The sequence below is a fragment of the Cynocephalus volans genome, chromosome 6 (assembly GCF_027409185.1).
Source record: "Cynocephalus volans isolate mCynVol1 chromosome 6, mCynVol1.pri, whole genome shotgun sequence".
Lineage (NCBI taxonomy): Eukaryota > Metazoa > Chordata > Mammalia > Dermoptera > Cynocephalidae > Cynocephalus > Cynocephalus volans.
In genome coordinates this window covers 13063206-13084871 of record NC_084465.1, presented here as the reverse complement: position 1 = coordinate 13084871, position 21666 = coordinate 13063206, and the positions used below count along the sequence as shown (strand labels likewise).

Sequence of the window (21666 nt, the reverse complement as noted above, 5' to 3'; positions counted from 1 at the left end):
GAAATATAACTTACACTCATCAGACTGGCAAAAATGACTAAGTGTGACAATACCAAGAACTGGTGAGGATGTGGAGCCTGGAACTCCTGTGTACTCTTAGGCTGAGCATACATGGTACCACTACAATGCAGAGCAATAGGGCTTATCTAGTAAAGGGAAAGATGCTGTGATCTATGATGCAGCTTGCGTTTTCCTCCCAAGTGTTTATGTCCTAGAGAAACTCTTGTACAAACCACAAGTGGAAGAATACTCATACCCTACTGCTATAAAATAAAACACTGTCAACATAAGTACCTTCAATAATTGGAATGTTTCACTTCTGGATGATGAGTACATAGGTATTTTTCATACAATTTTTAGAAGTCAGAATGTGATGTGACTTAGGGCAAGTAGAAAGAAGATAAAGCAGCCTAACTTTTAGAACTTCTGGCATCATATCTTAGAGTGGGTGTAGGCTGGGAGAGATCAAGCCATGAGCTTCTCGGGGAGGACTTGAATGTGCTCCTTCACAAGCACTTGCTAACTCTCCTTGACCTGAGAAGTGAGCTGCCCCTGACTAAGCTACTGCATATCCCTTCTATTTCTCCAAGTCCAGCTCTGTCCTGTCCCTCTGTAGCTATGATTCAGAAAGTAACACTGACCTCAGGGCTGTGCTTTCCCAGACAGTGGCACTGAGTAAAGCAGGGGCCTTCTCTATGAACAAAATCTATCCACTTTTGTTCAAGTCCACATGGTGACATTCACTTTTATTTTTATTCCTTTTTAATGAGGCAGTATTACCCATCCGTTAGAAGACCTCATGAATTAGCACTTTTACCACAGATAATTGATGAAACATTTTGTTTCACTTCTATTGCTTTGCATACTCTTATTAAATTGCTTTTTATTTATTTTAATAAAAGTATGAAGAAAAATAATTATTTCAAAGGTCAAAGCAATCTGTAACTATATAAATAAGTAATAGTACATTGCATTTAGGCAGGATCAAGAAATTATCACAGGTTGGAAGATTTAGAGTCCTACTCTCATCATGTTAAAGGCCCCCTTTCCAGAAAAAAACTTTATGTACAGAATGAGGATGTGCATACTACTGTGGGAAAGAGGGGGTCAAAGAATGTTCTACAGATCCTGGGAGAATCGCATCTAATCTTCCGCCTCTCTTCTCTTCCTGTAAGATAAAGGAAGCTGTGGTGACTGCCTATACTGCCCTCCTCTTTACTTGCTCAGTGTTCCTTCTGTCTTGCAGCCCTGAAAAGTGTGGTCACTATATCCAGGAGGAAGTTCACCAGTCTAGATTGAGTCCTTGGAAATGATGGGGACTCTAAAAATAAAATAGCTGTTTTAGGCTGGAATGTTTTCAAAAAAGTTTCTAATGGGAGCTCCTGTCAGTTTCAGCTAAACAGCTTCAAAGCCTGTCACATATTTCTGTGCACTGAAGAAGGTCTGTTCTCACCGTCCTTTCAAATTCTGATGAGCTCTCTAGTATTTGTTTAAAAATATCTCTAGTTTTTCCTAATTATTTCGGCAGTGGCTCATAGAAGGATCTTTTTAAAAAAATCTTTTTATCTTCAAAATATTTATTTTTTGGAAAAAGCTTTATTTCCTTGTGGGAATCTAAGAATTTTACATGTTAGGAAAGAATGGCCTGGTTCCATATCTTACTTGTAAAACCTTAGATGTACTGATCAATCAGACATTGACATTCAGTCACAGCTCTTCAATTAAATTATTGTTATTCTTGGAGAGACTAGAGTTTTACTTCATTTTTCAATGCCTGGTGGTTTCTTTTGGAATCAGCATCTATTTTATGAACAGACCCCCCTCACTTTTTGCTCATTTCAGATCAGACTGTTTTAGTATAACTGGGACCTAATACATTTCATAATTACTGGAAAACATTTTAATATTTAATAGAAGCATCTAGTCTTATAACATGTCAGAGGTTTGACTATGAAAATAACTTGCTACTTTAGTTAGAAAAGTAAATAGGTTTCAAGTACACAAAATCATGAAGAGGACTGGGCAAAGAGTTCTTAGATATGACACCAAAAGTATGATACATAAAATAAAAACAATTGGACTTCACCTAAATTGAGTTAATTAATTTAATTAAATTTAAGAAAATGAAAAGACAAGCCAAGAACTCAGAAAATACTTCCAAGTCACATTTCTGATAAAGTTCTTATATCTAAACTATATGAAGAATTCTTACAACTCAACATGAAAAGAGACTAACCCAATTAAAATATAGGCAAAAGACCTGAATAGACATTTCCCCAAATGTAGATACACAAATGTCCTATATGCACAAGAAATGATGCTTGAGATCACCAGTTATCAGGTAAATACAAATCAAATCACAATGAGGTACCAACTTCACACCCACTAGGATGTCTATAAGCAAAAAAATAGGTAATAACAAGTGTTGGTGAGAATGTGGAGAAACTGGAACTCTCATACATTGGTGGTGGATATGTAAAATGGTGCAGGCACTTTGAAAATAGTCTGACAGTTCCCCAATAAGTTAAACATAGAGTGACCATATGACCTAATTCGACACCTAGGTGTAAACCAGAGACATTAAAAAAACAAACAAACAAAAACAAAAAAACAAAAAAAACACTCCCTTTATGGAAGGGTTTTACTTACTGAGGTTCCACTTCAGGCCTGTTGTCGTAACCTGATTGCAAGGCTGTCCAACAGGAATAAGGCCACACCAATCACCTTCCATGCCAGTGTCTACGTACAATTTGTGCTTTCCCTGAAGTAGAGGAGGAACGACCATTAAGAAGAGGGGGAAAAATAGGAAGGACGTTAATGTGCATTGAAGTATGTGCCAGGAACCATCCTAGGACCTCCACATGATCTATCATATTTAAGTTTAACCACAAATTTATGTCATATATGGTGAAAAATCCTAGGACCTTTTACCTGACTTAATCCTAACAACAATTTTACAATGTAGCTTATTGTTAATTATTAGTTTTACATGTAAGGAAATTGAAGCTTGCAGAGATTAAATGTGTCCAGGACCACAAATAACAAGGATTTCTATGTCAACAAAGGGTAAACCAATCCCACATGTTAAAGATTTAGCACTAAGTAATACAGAATTCTACAGCCTTAATCAAATAGTTACTCAAATGTAGATAAAACATTGCTTCCTAGGTAAAATCTCTGTTTATCTGAGAATTGGTTTCTAAGTTTCAGAATTCAATGTCAATCCTACTAGTAGTTAACTTGTTTCCTGTATCAATTTCCACTATAGCAGATGCTCAGCAAGATGTATCTCTGCCAGGAAACATAGTGTCTCCCATGAGGAATTAGTATGCTTCTTCCTTACTGATTATGAAAACTGACATAATTTACCATGTTTTCAATTTTTCAGTTTACAGGAACATTAAAGTTAAATGTAATGCTTAATCAAGGTAACAATGTTTGCTTCTTAAACAAAATACTTAGAAACCTCTTGTCTTCCCCAAAGTAGTGATCCATTTCTATTCAATTCATTATTCTTAGAGTATATAGTCCTTATAGAAATATAAACTTAAGTCCTTATGAGAAAATGCCAAGGTATGCAGTCAATACACAATAAAAAAGATAGTTTTCATAATTCATATAACTCTGAAAAAATAAATTCCAAAGGATATGTTTTATTTTAATAAAATAGTGTCATAAGTATAATTAGTATATAATATATTGTGAGAGCAAGGTATCTAGGTCTTTTTACAGTAATTTCACTTTTATTACAACTATACCTTTTGTACTCTATGTTGCAGGCTTCTGAGAACTTTATTCTGCTGTATATGAGGCCTCAAAGTAGAAATATTCTCACTTTGTCTTTAGTCAAAGGATTGCCTTCATTGGGAAAACAATTTTCTAGCTTATATATCTGTCCTTGAAATTTAACACAAGTTTATCCAGATCTTTGCTACCAGTCATAGGGTATGTTTTGTATTTCTACTTGAAAATTCAATCAGAAGGTCATAAATTCAATTAAAGGAAACTAAATATAAGCAGACATAAAACAATTTTTTTAAAAATATAAAATATATTTTGAACTTGGTGTCAAATGATAGCATTGGGAGAGAAGATAAGCAACATGTGTAGATATACATCAAGTAATGGATTAGATTTACACAAAGTGTGGGTGGATTGAAAGCATAATGCATTGTGAAAACATAATGCATAGTAGGAAAAAGAATGGAAATAAATTACATAACCCATCTATATAAATTAAAATCAGCACAAATTCAATAATACACTTTTCTAATAACAAAACTTAAAAATACGTAAACTAAAATGTTTGCCTATGGGACGGGCAAGGAGAATAGGACTGTCGTAAAAGGTTAAAAGAGAAGCAATCGATCAGTGAGAATTCTTGCCTGGGCCAGAGATGATAACGTGCCATGAACCAAAGAGCATGCCCGACTCAACCCTGAGAGTTTATAAAAATAACAAGTATGTTTTTCAAGTATGAAGGGATACATCATCAATGCCTATTCCTTCGCTGCTGAAGCCAAAGTAATTCTATAACAACAACAATGACAACAACAAAACAGTTTTCATTTTAGGGGCTGTATTCCTAGGATGCCCATCAGAAAACACAGCACTATCACAGGGGTCACAGGTAACATTTAGCACCCTGGGCGCTGGTGGCTGGCAGGCCTGAAGCATAGGGCTTAAAAGAGCACCAGATAGATGAAGGGTAGGAATATACTCCTGCCCCAGATCTCTGTATCTATGTGTCTGGTAACACTGTTTTTGACCATAAGACCTGATGTTAGAGTGTGACTTAACCATTACTTGTCAAAGAGGGATTCATGTTATTGGGCTGTCTTATTTTCAGTATGTTACAGTTAATCCCTATCTCTTAATTGACAACTTTTCCCCCTCTGTTTGTGGCTGGCTTAATGGTCTGGTAGTGGTCAGCTGAATACATAGTAGCCTTGGTGCTCCAGCTAACTTCAGTAAAAAATGATGAAGGAAAGAAAGAATTATTTTTCAATTTGTGGATATCAACTCCCTAAGAGAAGAGTCTTCAACTCGTATCATATAATGCAAAGGAAAGAGCACATATACATGTTAAGTTTTATTATCCCAGGGAGAGGATGGCTGGTATAAATTCCACTGATTTAAGTGACACAGTAGTAAGTTTTCTTATCTAGCTTTGCTACATATTCATTGCCTTCCTCGTTATTTTAAGAATCAACAGACCTTAAAATTTTCAATCTGGGAATAAACTAGTTTGGGACTCGAGAAGTCACAGATAGGTCTTAGCCAACAATCAATTAACATTTTTTTCTCTTGTTCCATACAGGTGTTTAGCCATATGTGAATGGTCTTTGCCTTTGTAAATAGGCAAATTTAGCTTTTATGGTTAAAGGAGAGCAAAATTTTGCTTTCCTCCTATATCCTTAAGTCTATGTGATATCTTTAAAATATGAACAAGCATATAAGGAATTTTTGTTCATTCTCCAGATTTCTCAATTCATAATATATGCTACCCTATACGTGATTTGACACAGACAGGCATATAGCCTGACATTAATGAATTTCCCTAAGGATTTATGCCATTACTGGAGACTAGAGGCACATGAACTAATCATTTACTTCCATCTACTCTCATGAATCATTGCACAGGTTCCTGTTCTGTCCTCTGTTCTGAGCTGAGATAACTCTTTGAAGTCAAAGGCAGTTCTATATAGCAAAGACAGAACAAAAATCAGTTAAAGACAGTTTGCTTTCCTAATTGCGGTTAGTTTAACTTATCTAACAACCTTAATAATGTATGAAATTGTAATTTAGTGGAAGGTAACAAAAATGTTGCTTGAATGTGTACTGGAAATCATTCTTAAGATCATGTTTAGGACAGACAGCATCATAGGATCACTTTCCCTAGACTGTAATGCCAAGCTAGATTTTGCCTTTGAAAAATACCATAGAGGAATATGAATTCTGCTGACATCTCTAAAACCTTAAATCCAGTAACTATTCCCAGTTTTTTGCTAAGATATCTTAGTGTGGAGCTCACAAAATGCACAGCAAATTAACAAGATTATTCACAAAGCAGTGAACAAAGGAAGAGCATAAACGTATTCTACTTAGTGTAAAAGATTTAAGGAGCAGGTGCCAATGCTAGTTTACAAAGTGGCCAATCATTCATCAAATTGCTGCTAATGCTGAACCTACACCCTATGGCTAATTGCAGCTGAAATTACTGGCACACAGTTAAACCCAGTATGAATGGAACACTGCTATTGACTGATTAAACACAAGGCTAAATTCTGATAGCTCGTCTTTTGTTAGTTGGTCCAGGTACTTAAAAAATTCATCCACAAATACTGTAGGACATTAAATAGCCTACAGGAAAGAATAGTGAAAGGAACAGACAGAAGAATCTATGTTATATTTACCAGAAGAGGGGACTTTTCCCATATAAAAACAGTCTTTTTGTGCCAGTATATTTTCATATTATGACTACTCACATGATTGAAAGTAGTCACAAGAGTCTCCCCAGTGAACTTACAATTGTAAAATCTCAGAACTAGAAGACTTGTATATTTTCCTTGATTCTGCTCAACAATTCAAAATACAAGTGTATCAGGTTTATTTGAAATATGCTGTACTGAATCAATGCATATATGAAATTATATATATATATATATATGGTATTTCCTTTTGGAAATGCATTAATATCTTATCTATAGGTAGCTTTTAGAGTTTTAAATCACATCAGACCATTTTGCAGAGTGCTCTCCATAGAACAATACTCCCAGGATAAAATATGATTGGAAAAATTGCTTCTTAGATTCTCCTCTTGGGAATCACACCGTATGCCATGTTAAATGTTCTAGGTAGTCTTGCAGCAACAAAGCAACAAAAAACTCTGTCTACCCAAATGAGTGTTTCCCAAATTTACCTGACTGCAGAACCTCCCTCTGCCCCTCAAATAACACCTAGTAATGTCCCATGGAAGTTGCGTTTCATGAAATCCACTTAGCAAAACATTGATTAGGAATAGCAATTATTTTGCATAAAACAACTAAAACTATGATATTTGGTTTAATATTTCTACAGTTAGAACATCTCAATGATATGTTTTGAAATTAATAAGCTCCATCTGATTTTTGTTTGAGAAATTATTCAATAACCTTAGGCTGAAATTATGTATATTCTCACACAAATTAGGTTTACTCTTCTATTACATGGTTAATGACAAAACTGGGTGGTTATCCAAAAGAACACTTTCTTAATGCTAGTTAAGCTAGTTTGTTTATTCAAAAGACAAAAATATTTATGAAATACCTACTATTGTTAGAGACAATAAAATACTATAATGACAAATTTCCTTATTAACCTCCTAACACTGGATTATTAATAAAATTGATGAAATTGCTATCTATCCTTTGCTTTCTATCACCTCTGTATTTGCTTTTTTACAATGTGTCCTACCCTATCTTTGCACCTTCCTTTCACTCCAGTCAGAGAAAATAATCTGTTGAGTGCTCTCACACTAAGTTGTTGAAAACCTCCTTTAAAAGATACGGACACTTTACATGATGACTTCTAAAGGCAACACTTATCCCAGAAGTGAGCATTTCTAACAGTAGAAACAGAATGGGTTGCACTTAAAGATATAATTTGAGTCAGAGTGATCTTAGAGTTTTCAAATTATTCCAGATAAATGCTCTTCTACTTAACATAGAGTATGATTGGGATGCCCATGTTCTCCTGTCTATTCCTACATGATTTCTCCATCCTTAATTATGAGAAACTTCAGAGCAAATGACATGCTCTACTTTTTTATGAAGACTCCGTAGGAATTGCAGCTCCATAGATGACTCCCTCCTAACTGTTAAAATATTTACTTATTCATGCTACAAAGTGTAGTATTTTGCTACTGTATTGCATGTCTCAAACAGGTTCATATTGTTTTCCTAAAAATAAGAAAATTTCTTTGAAGGCAAAGAGCCTGCTTTTTTTTTTTCTGTTGGATTTACAGCACAGTGAAAGGAACATAATATGTGTCTAATAAATATCTCATTGGTTAATTGCTTAGAACAAAAGGAAAAAGTGCTGATGAAAAAGTGTCACTATATTTTGAAAAATCTTCTGAATCAAAATTTGAGTAGATGAGGTAGGGTCTAGATGAAGTGAAAAAACACAACATTCTGTTTCTAGATAGCATTTGCTTGATTGGATACTAGAACAAAACCATGCACAAACAATAACTATGAATACCCTGTCAGCGTACTCAAAATACACTTAAAAATGTATACAGAGTGAGTGTGTGTGTGTGTGTGTGTGTGTGTGTGTATATATATATCGTTTTTTGTTTTTGTTTTTGTTTTTGTTTTGTAAAATGGGCATTAAAGTACTACTTCACTGAGTTATTATCAGGAATAAGTGACAAAATGTATATAAGGTGCCAAGAACAGGGCTTCAAACATATTATAAATGTTGATTTACTTTGCTTTCTTCTTCTATCAGGTCCTCCAGATTTAATTTGAACACAGGTTTTCTTTCTACCCTTTTTTGATTTTTCTATTTTTTGATAAACCTGGTCACTTTGCCCCAGTAATTTTTAAAGGAAGGTAAGTCTGATTCCCTCTCATAAAACTAACATGAAATATTAGCAGGAAGGAAGAGAAAGAAAATTGTTTTAAATATTTTTATGCTATACCTTCATAAAGCATTAAGATATCTTAAGAATTGTCTTAATATGTAGAAGTTTTTAATATAAAAATAAGTTTTTAGTAACTTATTTTTTTTTTTTATCAGAGCACACTTCTTTGTTCATCATTTTTAGAAAAGTTCTGAAATCTGAGGTCTCATATTTGGTTGCCATAACCAAAATAAAACTCTTAAAGCAATTTTTTGAAATTCTCAATATGAACTGAGCCTAATACTGTGGTGACACAAGGGTCTCTTTTTTCAATGCTAGCAATAATTTAAATAAAATTCAATTCAGATTCTAAATCCAGTGGACTCATTTCCCAGATTTTCTCATAATTGGTAAATATTTGATGGTAATGCCAACACGGCTATGTATTTTTCCAACTTCTTCCTTGCATTTCATGTATTCCTCCAACTTTCTCACTATAGAAGAGCTGTGTATAGCGTCTCCTACAACAGACAATCAGCTTCCCACAATTACCCTAAGCACAAACATTCTTCTCTACCTGATTCTTCCCTTGTATTCTGTTAGGTATTCATTAATCCCCCACGCATTTCTCTTTTCTGTTACCCCAGAAGCTGCAAGTCATTAAGACCAGCAGGGGAGTGAAGGGTAAGGGTGAGATGGATTGACAGTGGAAAGAACTGCTGGAATAATCCTCTTCATTATCCTAGCTAAACAAACTCCAAGCAGTGTTTCTGCTAGCTGAGAATGTAGCATGGCTGACATTCCACATGTTAACTAAATGTTGGGTGTCTAGTGTTTTGTTTTTTGTTTTTTTCCCACTCATGTTCATAATGCTCATGGGATATTGTTAGTGCTCCCGAAGAAGGAAGAGGAGGGGAAGACAGCAACTTTGCATTTATTTATCTCAAAAACAAGCACAACTATCAAACTTTTATAACATTGTAGAAATAATAAGAAAGTTCCGGTTAAAGAAAAAGAGGGAGACAAGTGAGTAGCATCCTAGTCCATTTGGGCTGCTATAACAAAATATAAACTGGTGGCTTATAAGTAACAGAAATTTATTTCTCATAGTCCTGGATGCTGGGAAGTCCAAGATCAAGGTGCCAGCATAGTTGGTGTCTGTTAAGGGCCCACTTTCAGGTTCACAAATGGCACCTTCTCGCTGTAATGGAAGGGGCAAGAAGTTTCTCTCAGGCCTCTTTTACAATGGCATTAATCCCACGGATAAGGGCTCCACCCTCATGACCTAATCGCCTCTCAAATATCATCACTTGGGGGTTAGGATTTCAACATATGAATTTTGGGGGGACACAGAAATTCTGACCATAAAAGTGAGGAAACCATTTTTGAGTATCTGCTATTTCTGAATATTCTGCTGGGCACCATAATTCTCAGAACAACCTTGAGTGGTAGAGTTACTAACAAGATAAAGAGTGTAGACTCAGTACAGTAATTAACTTGTTCAAGATCACTCAATTAGTAACTGGCAGATGTAAGATCTGAACCCACATATTTGATGATTTTTAAATCTACTACATCATTCCATCTTTCTAGGCCTCTAACTTAGCCCACATCTCCTTTGCTGGCTCCTTCTCTTCTCTCCAAACTCCTAAATTAGAGGACCTGAGGGCTCAGCCCCTTAGTCTCAGCTAGATCTCTTACCCAAATCTACCTACATTCATTCCCTTTGTGATCTCAATCATCTAGATAATGTTGAATCCCAAATTTGAATCTCTAGTCCAGACTTTTGTCCAACTTCCTATTTTACATATCCAGACCTTTTCCTCAAACCTACTCCATTCACATCTTTTGATCTCAGTTGATGGCTACTTCATCCTTCCAACTGCTTAAGCCAAATGTTTTTCTCCTTTTCTTATACCTCACAACTAATCCATAAGGGAATCCTATTGACTCTATATTCTAAGTATATCTAGATTCTTGTCACTTCCTATCAAGTCTCATGATCTCCATTACTACCCCGTCCACAGCACCCGCATAAGACTTTCTCCTGCCCCACTAGGATCTGTTCTCAACCCGGCAGCTGAAATGATACTTCTAAAAGGTAAGTCAGACCTCTCTCCCTCCAGCTGACCTCATGCATCAAGAGAAACACACCTAGGTTTCTGAAAGGTTTCCATTTTCCTTTTCTAGCCCGTGGGGAGTCTGGTGATACTTTAGATTCTATCCATGGAATCTGAGAAAATTGCTGTCATTGTTAATGAATGCTTGTTCTGAGCTAGCTTGAGTGAGTCTACTCCATGCACAGTATAGAGGTGAAGAGCATGGGTGTTGAAGAAAGACTTCACAGATCTGAATCCCTTCCACTATGTCTGAGTTTCCTTCTCTTTATAAAACCAGGATAAAAGGGCCGTGAGGATTAAATGACATGATATCTAAGGCATTTAGAATAATGCCTGCCACAGAGTAAATGCACAATAAACATTTGCTGTCGTTTTCACCATACAACAGGATTAAAAGAGGGGTAACACAACATTGTATTACTTTTAATTTTTGAAAGTCAATTTACCTGCCTCTCATTTTTGGTGTCAACTATGTTGGGATATGGTTGTCTTTTGAAAACAACTGAGAAATGCTTCATGACACACAATCTATTGTATTTTGCTAAAAATGTTAGAATAAACACAACTTTCAAGTGATGTAGATCACAATCTTAATTGTTATAGTAGTCATATTGATACCTCTTCTATATCACATAAGAACCTTTGCCATCAAAAATGTAAAAGTACTGATACTGCTTTTTTGTGTTTTGGGTGTTTTTATTTTTGTTTTTGTTTTGGTAGGGAGGCATATAGTTTTTACTTGGGGTAAAATTATTGATTTTGGAGAGAAAAATATCCCTTAGTGCAACTTAGCTTTCTATCTATTTCTGTGCCATAAAAAAAAGATTATTATAATGAGGGCACAATTAAACACACTAGATGTGATGCGTTGGGTTTGAAATAACAACTGGTATGACAGCAGTCTTTGCATTTGTCACAAGTCAAGTGCACTGCAGGATAACATGATCCACTCACCTGCACTTGACTGAACTAACTAGTCTTTCACTCTCTCCTATTTATGTAGGTATATGTGTTCATGTGTATCTACCACTCTCTTTGTCATGTTTCTTTGTGGTTATCTCCAGAATGGTACCATAAACCTTGCCTTCTGGTATTTATACCGTTGTGTTCCCCACACTGAATAGGGCTAACCTGTGTGACCAACAGGGTATTACAGAAGTGTTGGTGTGTGATTTCTGAGGACTATATCAAATATATAGCAGCTGCCCTCCTGCTTACTTGATCTTCAAGATTACTTGCTCTGGGGAAAGCCAATCACTGTATCATGAGGACACTCAAGCAGTCCTTGAGAGAGGACCCTATTGAGAGGGATGCCCCCCACCCTAACAGCCAGTACCAACCTGCCAGCTATGTAAGTGGGCCACGTAGATTTGATGGCTGAAGCTAGGATGACCGAACTACATGAGACCCCCAGCCTGAAGTGCCCAGGCAAACCCAAATTCCTGATCCATAGATTAACTTTAAAAGATAATAAATGTTTATTGTTCTTTTAAGCCACCAAATTTGGGGGTAATTTGTTACACAGCAATAGATAATTAACACACACTCAATCTCCTGCTGTCCTTGTGTCTCTATCGTTTTGTCTTTGTATTCCACTGCACTGCCTTCTTCCTTCTCATTCTCTGTGCCCTTTCTGCTTTTTTATGTATCCATAAACCACAACAATGGGGATTGTTTTTTAACCTTTGTTCAAAAGAATATATGGATTCCTCTTAAAAAGTGGAAGGATGACAGTTTTATTTTTCTTTGTTTCTAAAGGGGAAAAAAACTACCAGTTTTCCCTTTTCTCTGGGGGTTATCTGGACTGATTTTTCCCTATTCCTCTTCATTCTTTCCTAAGCTATCAACCTAGGAAAGGTAATGGTGACGTTAGGAAAAAAAGGTTCCCTGACAGTTATGAAAATAAGATAAGTAGAACAATCATTAAAACAGAACATTTTATGTTTAACAACTCTATAATCCTCAACCTCACTATACTGCACATGATTATTAAATAAAGACTACATCAAAGCAAGAATGAGCTATATTTCATAATAAATTTTGCATAGTAGGGAAAAAGCATTAAAAATATTATATGTTAACTATCTCATTTCCTGTCCAAAAGTCACTTATGCTGTCTTCATTTAAATAAATGGTAAAATACAACCAAATTGCTATTTTATATTTGATTTGGATATTATAAAGAATTCAAAATTGGATCCTACAATTCATGACATACTTCAGAAGCAACATAAGAGGCTGCTTCCTGTGTTCTCTACCTTGTATTTTCTACTTTTCTCTTTTTTTTTATACAATAGAAAAATTTGGTTTTAGTTTTGCTGCTACCAATTTTTTGGTATCCTAGAAAATCCATAGTGATAGAAAAGAACAGGTGCAACAAAGCAGAATTACCAACATATTTATGGCCTTATCATTTGACAGCGAAGGTCAAAGCTTCTCAGAGTTTATTCATAACCTTGCACCAGCTTTCAATTCTTTGAAAATTGCTCCTTGATACCTGGCTTCCCTGAAATCACAGAGAGTGGCAGCCACTCTCTTAAGGTATAAATCAGATTCTAAATAACTGATAGCACTTTTTTCCTCTCGACCTGGAGAAGAAAAAAGCACTGCGTTTTCATTGTTGAATGCCAGCACTTAGAAAAACCAGTGCACCAAGGATGTTTTTAAGATTCAATTTCTAAAGTCAACTGTAAGAAAACAGTATTTGGAATTATAAAAAATAAAGGTCCTGCTCTTGAATATCATTGGCATTTTAATAATCTCTCTTCTTTCATTCTCTAAATCCAAATACACTACTACCATGGACTTAGTGACTATCACTGTTAATCCTTTCATGACATAGTTTTGCTTCATACTTAGCATGAGCAAAATGCTCATGATTTTGGCACACTTCAATACAAGCCAATGACATAACAGTATGTGAGACAGATATATGTATATGCAATTATTTAGGAAAAATAAGTAATATTAAAGAAAAACAAGCAAACATTAAAAAGATAGGATGAAATATTTTGATTTTTTTCCTATGAGATATCAGAAATTCTTTGTTGCAGGGGCCATTGAGAAGTAGGTCATGAAAGTCTTTAGTAATTAGAAACACTATTTTAAAATATTTGGCATTAAGCAGCTCAGTCATGGTAGTTGGACATTTCTTCTGAAATGCATCGACATACCTTGTGAAAGGTCTGAAAGCCATAACATGTGAAAAAAAAGTAAAAAAATAGTGATCATTAATCTGTAGCCACGTTTTTCAATCTATGAGTTATCTATGTACTTATCTATGAAAATAATTAAATGTTGCTTTTCCATGTAGCTGTTTATATTACTAAAAATTAATATGATTATATCAAGGGTCATCCAGAATACTGCTGGTTTTTTTTAATGGCCAGTGAAAATATATATTTTACAGAAAGTCAAAATATAGTAACAGTGAAGTAACACTGGTTCTAAATTCCTGGGTTTGATGTACAGCCATTATGGAAAACAGTATGGAGGTTGCTCAAACAACTACAGAATACTGTTTTAAAACAGAATATTGGCATTCAATTTCAGTTGCTATATTTAAGCTTTGTTTATCATTGGCTGGCATCAAATAGTATCAGGAACACAACACTATAGTGAGAATCAGTGTAGATTTTGGAGTCTGGTTACCTGGCAACAAATGCTGTTCTGCCACTTATTGGTTATGTAACTTTGAACAGTTAAATTAATTTCTTTGTGTCTCAATGCTCTAATTTTTAAAATTGAGGTAATGATATTATCTAATATCACCAAGTTTTTATAATGATTAAATTAAACAGTATATGTAAAGTACTCTGAACAGTTTTCAATAAATCAGCTATTTTATTATCATTATTTTGTCATGGTGAATAAAAAATAACTGAGATGGGCTTAATATGTGAACCATGCATTTACATTGAGTCAAAAGGCAACAGTTTCACATCATGCCATATGAATGAAGGTTCATTACATGGCACTGTACATAGGACACTGTAAGGCACACATGAAAAGGAACTCCAGTGAATATGTCATATTCAGTGGGCCTCCTTGGAAATCTATAAAGAGTCCCATCTTCTGGAGAGTATAAAAAGCTGGGGATTAGGCCCAGGACCTAATTATAGGTATCAAAGCTCCCTTGAAAGTTGAATTCTTAGCATGCTCCTCCTCCCTAGTCTGCTACATCAAGGTCAGGGATCTATCTGGGAAGGAGTAGGACCCAGAAAAACAGAAAAGGAACATCTAGGTTAACAAACTCAAAAACTTGGCTTCACTAGATCCATCCTAAACCCATGGACTTTTAGACATGGCTCTTTCTTCCATGTTAAAGGCTAGTACTCTCCTGATCCTTGAGAATGATTTAGAACCTCTACCTTGTAAGGCAACATGTCACCCTTCTAGATTTACCATTCCTCTCCCCTGCTGGCAACGAGTTCAACAACAAGGGTGAAGGTCCAACATTACCAGCCTTGAAAGGGCTAGCACTGCTTAGCAAAGAAAGGGATTACATCCTAGCAGAGCTGCAGAGCCTGGTCAACTTGTAACTGTAGGAGCCACGGCTGCATGGGAGGTCTCTGAAGATGCTGATTCAAAGAGGATGGAACCTAAGTAAGGGCAAGTTTATGGATACTGGAGCACTTTGGCATGACACAGAATTTACCCTCCTGGACTCTGGTAGACAGTGGTAATAAAATCGCTCAGTTGGCTCTTACAAGTTTTGAAAAAGTAATAGCTCCTACTAAATAAAATTTAAATTCCTAGTACTTCAATGGCAAGTGGTGAAGAAAGGAAAGGATCCGAAGGCTCAGAGAATTGGGCATGCTGGAGTAGATATGCCACCTACGACCAAAGTCCAACAGTTAACTATGTTCCATGAGAAGCCTAGAGGACAAAAATGAGAAGGAACAAGCTGGTGAAAAGGGTACCAGCACCAAGGAGAGAAGTATGCAGAAGCTGCCCTCATCAGCCCAAGGCTGGCAGGAAAAGGCTCAAATGGTAAAAAATGCTACACAGAATTGGCTCCTTAAGAGAAACTGGAATGACAGAATTTTAAGATAATAGAGACAAATGGTGGCAGTTAACTGTCAAAAGCAGGGTAGGCTGGATTATCACGAAGTGGAAAGACTGTAGTTGCAGCCAGGGGGCATCAGAACCACATACAAACTTTGGAGTAGTTCTTAGGACCCAGTGTTCCCAGGGACTAGATAAATGCATTGCGACAAAAGTATTGCTTCATTCATACAATTAAAAGAAATCAAATAATAAAAAGTCACAATCTCTTGCCTGATTTCTGGCCATAAGCCAGTTATTAGAACTGGAGACCACTGACTAAAAAGAGGATGAGTCCCCAGGAGGAAGGACTCTGCAGCAACCTCCAAGTATATAACTGAGGATTCCTTAGTCCTTCCACAAAGAGACCTGGAAGTGTTTAGCAAGGTAACCACAGGGAACCTCACAGGATAACCTCTGGGGAAAGGAAGATATGCAGATGTTGCATGGATACAGACAAGGGCTGTTGAACAAGGGTCTGCATTGTCATTAAGACGCAGGGACCTGAAGCATCGCCATGGCCCAATGTCAGAGTGAAGGTGTGTGAAGAGGGACAAGTAACAAATGGAGCCTGCACAGCTCACAGTAGGTCCACTCAGAACATGGGCCATCTGGTGCTTGAGTGTAAAATTAGACTAGACACACTTGATAGTTGGCAGAAGTCTCACACTGGTTCCTTGGCCTGTGGGGTAAAAGCTATTATAGTGACAAAAGCCAAGTAGAAATATCTAGAACTGTCACTCTTTTCTTTTCCTCTTAAGCTGGTAATTAAAAAACAATGTTGAATCCAGGGAAGAATGGCAGAGACCAGAGTTACTCTTAAAGACTCCCTCACGTCCCCATTCAATTCTCTGCTCTGAAAGATTTGATAGAATAATGGTGGACTGCTACAAACTCAACCAAGCAGTAGCCCCAGCTGTGGCTGCTCTGCCAGATGTGCTATCTGCTAGAGAAGATTAATACGGCCTCCTGGTAAAGGAGCCTAATGTACGTTTCCTGGACTCGCAAGCAGTGGCCTGCGGTAGCCAAAGGGATATGTGATGTACATGACTTCTAGGCCTTCCATGCACTAACTTTATTCCCCCCCCCCTTTTTTTTGGATTATCTGAAGGGGAGATGGCCTAAGTGAATCATTGTGAAGTATATTCATGTATTGAGACAACACACATTGTACCCCACAAAATATAATAATAATAATAAAAGAAACAAAGAAGACCCCTGAGCAACCTTGGAAACTACATTGACAGTAGTAGAGCCTAAAATAGTTTGAGTCCCTAAATGACTGTGTGGACAAAAGCTATTCCATTGATCTGTTCAGCAGCCCAGAATCTTATGTGGGCACAAAATCATCTATGGAATCTGAGCAAAAGAGGAGACCTATAAAAATATGCACATAGACAATACAGGGATTACAGCAACAGGTCTACAGAAAAGAGTGGAAGCTAGGGTAACAGTCATAATCCCTGAGGGGATAAATACTTTGTTTTTATTCCATTCATTTGACTGACCATGCAAGGTAACCGTCACATATTACCAAGACACTTTGATGTATTTAATAGATTTGTTCTCTCCAATATTATTAGTTGCTTCTAAAAAAGAAAGAAATATATTTTTTCAAAGTTCATGACATATTTTGTAAACATGAATTATTTGGTATGAACTCTAAAAGTTTAAATACATATAAATAATAATTAAGAAACATACTAAGAGATAAGAACTATTGAAAACAGAAAATGATCAACCTCGGTCTTGAATGCAGCTCAAAATATAACTGAGAAACAGAGAAATAAACATGTAAATGAAGACAGAGACTGCAAGCCAATGTTAGCCGTTAATGAATGCCCTTCAAAGAACAGGCATCTGTTGGCACAAGAGCACTGAGATGACAAACTCTGAGATAGCCATTACCTCTTGATAAATAAACTTACAAACCTGTTACCATAAATTATAAATTAGTCTATACTGATTCTGTCCTTCTTATAAAAAATGAACTTTTGTTAAATCTATCTGCTGAGAAAAGCAAAAGGTTTTCCATAACATAGAAGGTTTTACTTCAAGTTCCAAGGACTGTTTATTTGTACAAATGAGACCAGAATATGGTTTTTGTGATGTAGAAATCTTTATGTTCACCTATTGTCATAACTGTTTCTCATGGGAAGTAAATTTTATCCAGCATAAATTAACATATTATGACATCACTGACCTAATTCTAAATAATTCAACATTTTAAAAAAGACTGCAACTTTTCTCAAAGTAAGAAACATACGTAAAGGCATATTTCCTCCTTTTAAAACATATTTTAGAATAAAATAATTAACAGATAACTTCATAACCCAATGCAGAATCTTAAAACCAAGTCAGATTCTAACTTTGATATTCAAAAGTTACCTTTACTGAGAAATACAGAGCTGCTCATTTATACATGGCTAGAAACTCACAGTGAAAGTCAATTATAGCTGCAAGCACTCCCACCCACTGGTGGAATATCTCTAGCACAAGAACAAGTACATCAACTTCTCCTACAACCTGATGTTATGAGACATCAGATTCATCTCACTCCTATCATTCTAATCTCCTCTTGACCATCAGTCCTCTGATTATGATTCGGATTCCAATATGATCTGTCTCTCAAGGGGGAGTGTAAAAAGTAATAATATGGACCTCAACTTTTTTTGATGCCATGACAGTTATTTTCTAATAAATTACCAAAGCAGCAATGAGAGAGAGGGCTTCATACTATTGCTATTACTACCACAGATATATTTCTTGTTAAATGAATAAGTTTTATAGTTTTCCATTTTAAACAGTATGCTTTATGAGGACAGGGGCTTTGTTGTTCACCTTTAATTACTCTCTAGTTTTGTTAGATAAGCCAATGGGGGGGGGGAAAAAACAAAAACAAGAAACACAAGGCAGGTTACAATTTTCATGCAGTGCTTTTATGTAAATCACATTAATATTACTTCGACTCTGTCGACATTACTCAGATTCAGTCTCAATCCCATCCTGTCCCAGTATCTCAAAAGGCTGTGGATAAAGCCTATGATATGAAAAAGAATAACCAATACCACCAAATTGCTATCTTTCTTAAAAGTTCCATAATTGGATTAGTTTACTTACATCCTAGCATCTCCAAAAATGCCAAAATTTGTACTGCTGCTCAGTTTGTCCAAGAAGCAGTCAAAATTTGAACCCTTATCTTCTGACTTCAAGCTGAACACCACAGTCGATATAAAAAGTTATGGGGAAAATGTAATTTTGTGGTAATTTTAAATTCTCAGTAAGTTTTTAAAAATACTACTTGCTTAAAAAATTAGCTGTGCAATTTTTTATACACATTGGGCATTGGTGTATCAGGAGCTTGGCTGCCATGTGCATTCACTAGAGATACATTAGGACTCATTCTGTAGGAACTGCCTTATCCAACTTTCTTTCTTCCTTTTCCTTAAGAGAGAACTTGATGTTAAAATGTACAAAAGGAGAGTTATTAAAACCAGGAAGTTTTTTCCCCATTAAAATGTTACTGTTCTGAGAGCTGAAGGATGAGGCCTTATTAGCTTTAAGTATTAATAAATGACATTATTTAATTTTCAAGTAACTTAAGAGAAAATGCATTCTGAAAGGAAAGATAGATACTACTTCCTCAAATGAGGAAAGTTAGGATCTAAATGGTATCATAAATAGTGTGCTTTTGCAAGTAAAAGAATAATATATATGATATATACACTTTTAAAGATAAGTAGCATATTTTAACCTGCCATTTTTCAGATACTAAGGAATAAAAAATATATATTCTCAGTCCTTTCTCCCTTAGCCCAAACTTCTATAACCACATAGAATAAATGGGAAAACTTAGGAGAATTTCTGCTGTATGAAAAGTCAGCATGGTGTGGCTGAGGGCAGTGAAGAGAGAACATAAAATTAAGGTAAATACAATGCTTTATGACGTCACAGAAATACAATTCTATAGACCTACCTGAATAAGATAAAGTGCTCTGCACTTGCCCACTGCGAGTGAGTGTGTTAACGCATATGCATCATGCTCCATATGTTCATCTGGTGTTTTTTACCGAATAGGACACTTTTAGACTAATCCAGTTTTTAAATAAAAGAAGGTGTAAAAGCTAACAGCATTGCAAAGTGAGAAGTGATGGGTGAAAAAATGTGAAAGAATTAGGGCAGAATAGAATATAAAGCTCCTGTCCCTAGGAGTACTCATAGTTCTGGCAGTGCCAAGATGAGCTGCTAAAATTGAGATGTGTCAAGATTTACCATGTCAGAGCTTGAGTCTAGGTTATGACAAGTCTTCTAAGCACCTAAAACTTAAATGAATATGGAGTGGATAATGAGATTTTTTTTTTTTCCCCTCTAAAATGTAAGCCTGATGAATGATGCTTGAAAAGTACCACCAGTCATTTTTATGAGTCCTCGGAAAAGCAATGTAAGGGTTTTTTTCGGTTTTTGTGGTGGTTGGCTTTTTTTTTTTCCTCCTGTGCTTAAAAGTAAGATTCTCTTTATTTTATTTTCTCTAGGATGGTCACTTCCACTGTTCAACCTAAATAGATAAGATAATATACTTTCTTTCTAAATAACAAAAATTAAATTATGACTATAATTTAAGATATAAAACCATGGATATATGTTAATGATTTTATATCAGAATTTTAGCATTATTTACCACAACCAAAATTACTTAAACTACATGTATCTGTGATAATGATTTGGTTATGGTTTATAAAAAGACAAATTTCAGATGAATATACGAGTACAGTTGGAATAGTAAAATGTTCTATGAAATATACAGAGACAGCTCTTGAAACAAGCGAAGGGGTTATAGGAAAAGAGGATGAGTAGGGTTAGAGCTGCACATTTCCTTGAATAACCATGGAGATATATTGATTAAATATTTGGCATAAAAAATTGTGATAATTATACGTGTAGTCAAAAAAAAAAAACCCATCATGATGCACTTTAAAGTGCCTTCAAATCTAATTTCTTAAATAGAAATTTTGTCAGTAACTATAAACAACAAAGCTCCAGGTTAAAAAAAAAAAAAACAATAACAAAAGAAAGCTTTCAAGAAACAGAAAAAAGCAATTTAAAAGGTTAAGACTAACAAAATCTCATGTTTATTCCAGACTCAAAAATCCATCTGCTTAATCAGGAATCCTACTTGAAGTTTCAGTAGGCATCTCTAACTTAACACAGCCAGATGATACTACTGATTCCCACCCCAGCCCACCCCACTCTTCTCCCAGTTTTCAGCATGTCTGTAAATAGTACCACCATCCAACAAGATAAGCAAGAAACTGATGAATCTCTTTAACAAAGGGCATCATGAACAAAGCTAACAAACAGATTATGGAATGAGAAAAGATGTTTCATAATATTCAAAACCGGCAGGGAATTCATATTTAAAATATATAAGGAACAGCCATAAGTCGATAAAAAAAAAAAAAAAGACATCATCTACAATAAAATTATGGGTAAAGACTAGCAAGCAGAGGAAAAGAAGCTCAGACTTGTTAGTAATTACAGAAATTCAAACTAACACAAAGAGTTATGATTCCTACATACTTATATCCAGAAATTTGAGTAATGTAAAGTATTGGTGGAGAGATGGGGATAATTAAAAAAAAAAATTTTAACAACTCTCATACACTGCTGGCTTGGCAAAACCATTCCAGAGAGTAATCGGGCACTAGTCAAATAAAGCAAAGATATACACTATGATCTAGCAATGCCTTTCCTAAGTATATATCCCAAAGAAAAGCTCACACAGGTGCATAAGGGCATATATATGTGAGGCTGTTTATTGCAGCATTATTTGTGATTGTGGAGCTAAGTGGGGTTGGGGGCACAACGTTTGGAAGCAATGTAGTGTCCATCAAA

General features: G+C 35.6%; 1 protein-coding gene across 13 annotated transcripts in view; it reads right to left on the bottom strand.

The window, feature by feature from the left end:
- Positions 1 to 21666, bottom strand: part of TPK1 (thiamin pyrophosphokinase 1) — a 355873-nt gene that overhangs the window by 92060 nt on the left and 242147 nt on the right. For all 13 annotated transcript variants that reach the window (XM_063099234.1, XM_063099241.1, XM_063099246.1 and 10 more), the window contains one exon: positions 2650 to 2761. In XM_063099234.1, the coding sequence (XP_062955304.1) occupies positions 2650 to 2761 (112 nt within the window). The remainder of the gene's footprint in view (positions 1 to 2649; positions 2762 to 21666) is intronic.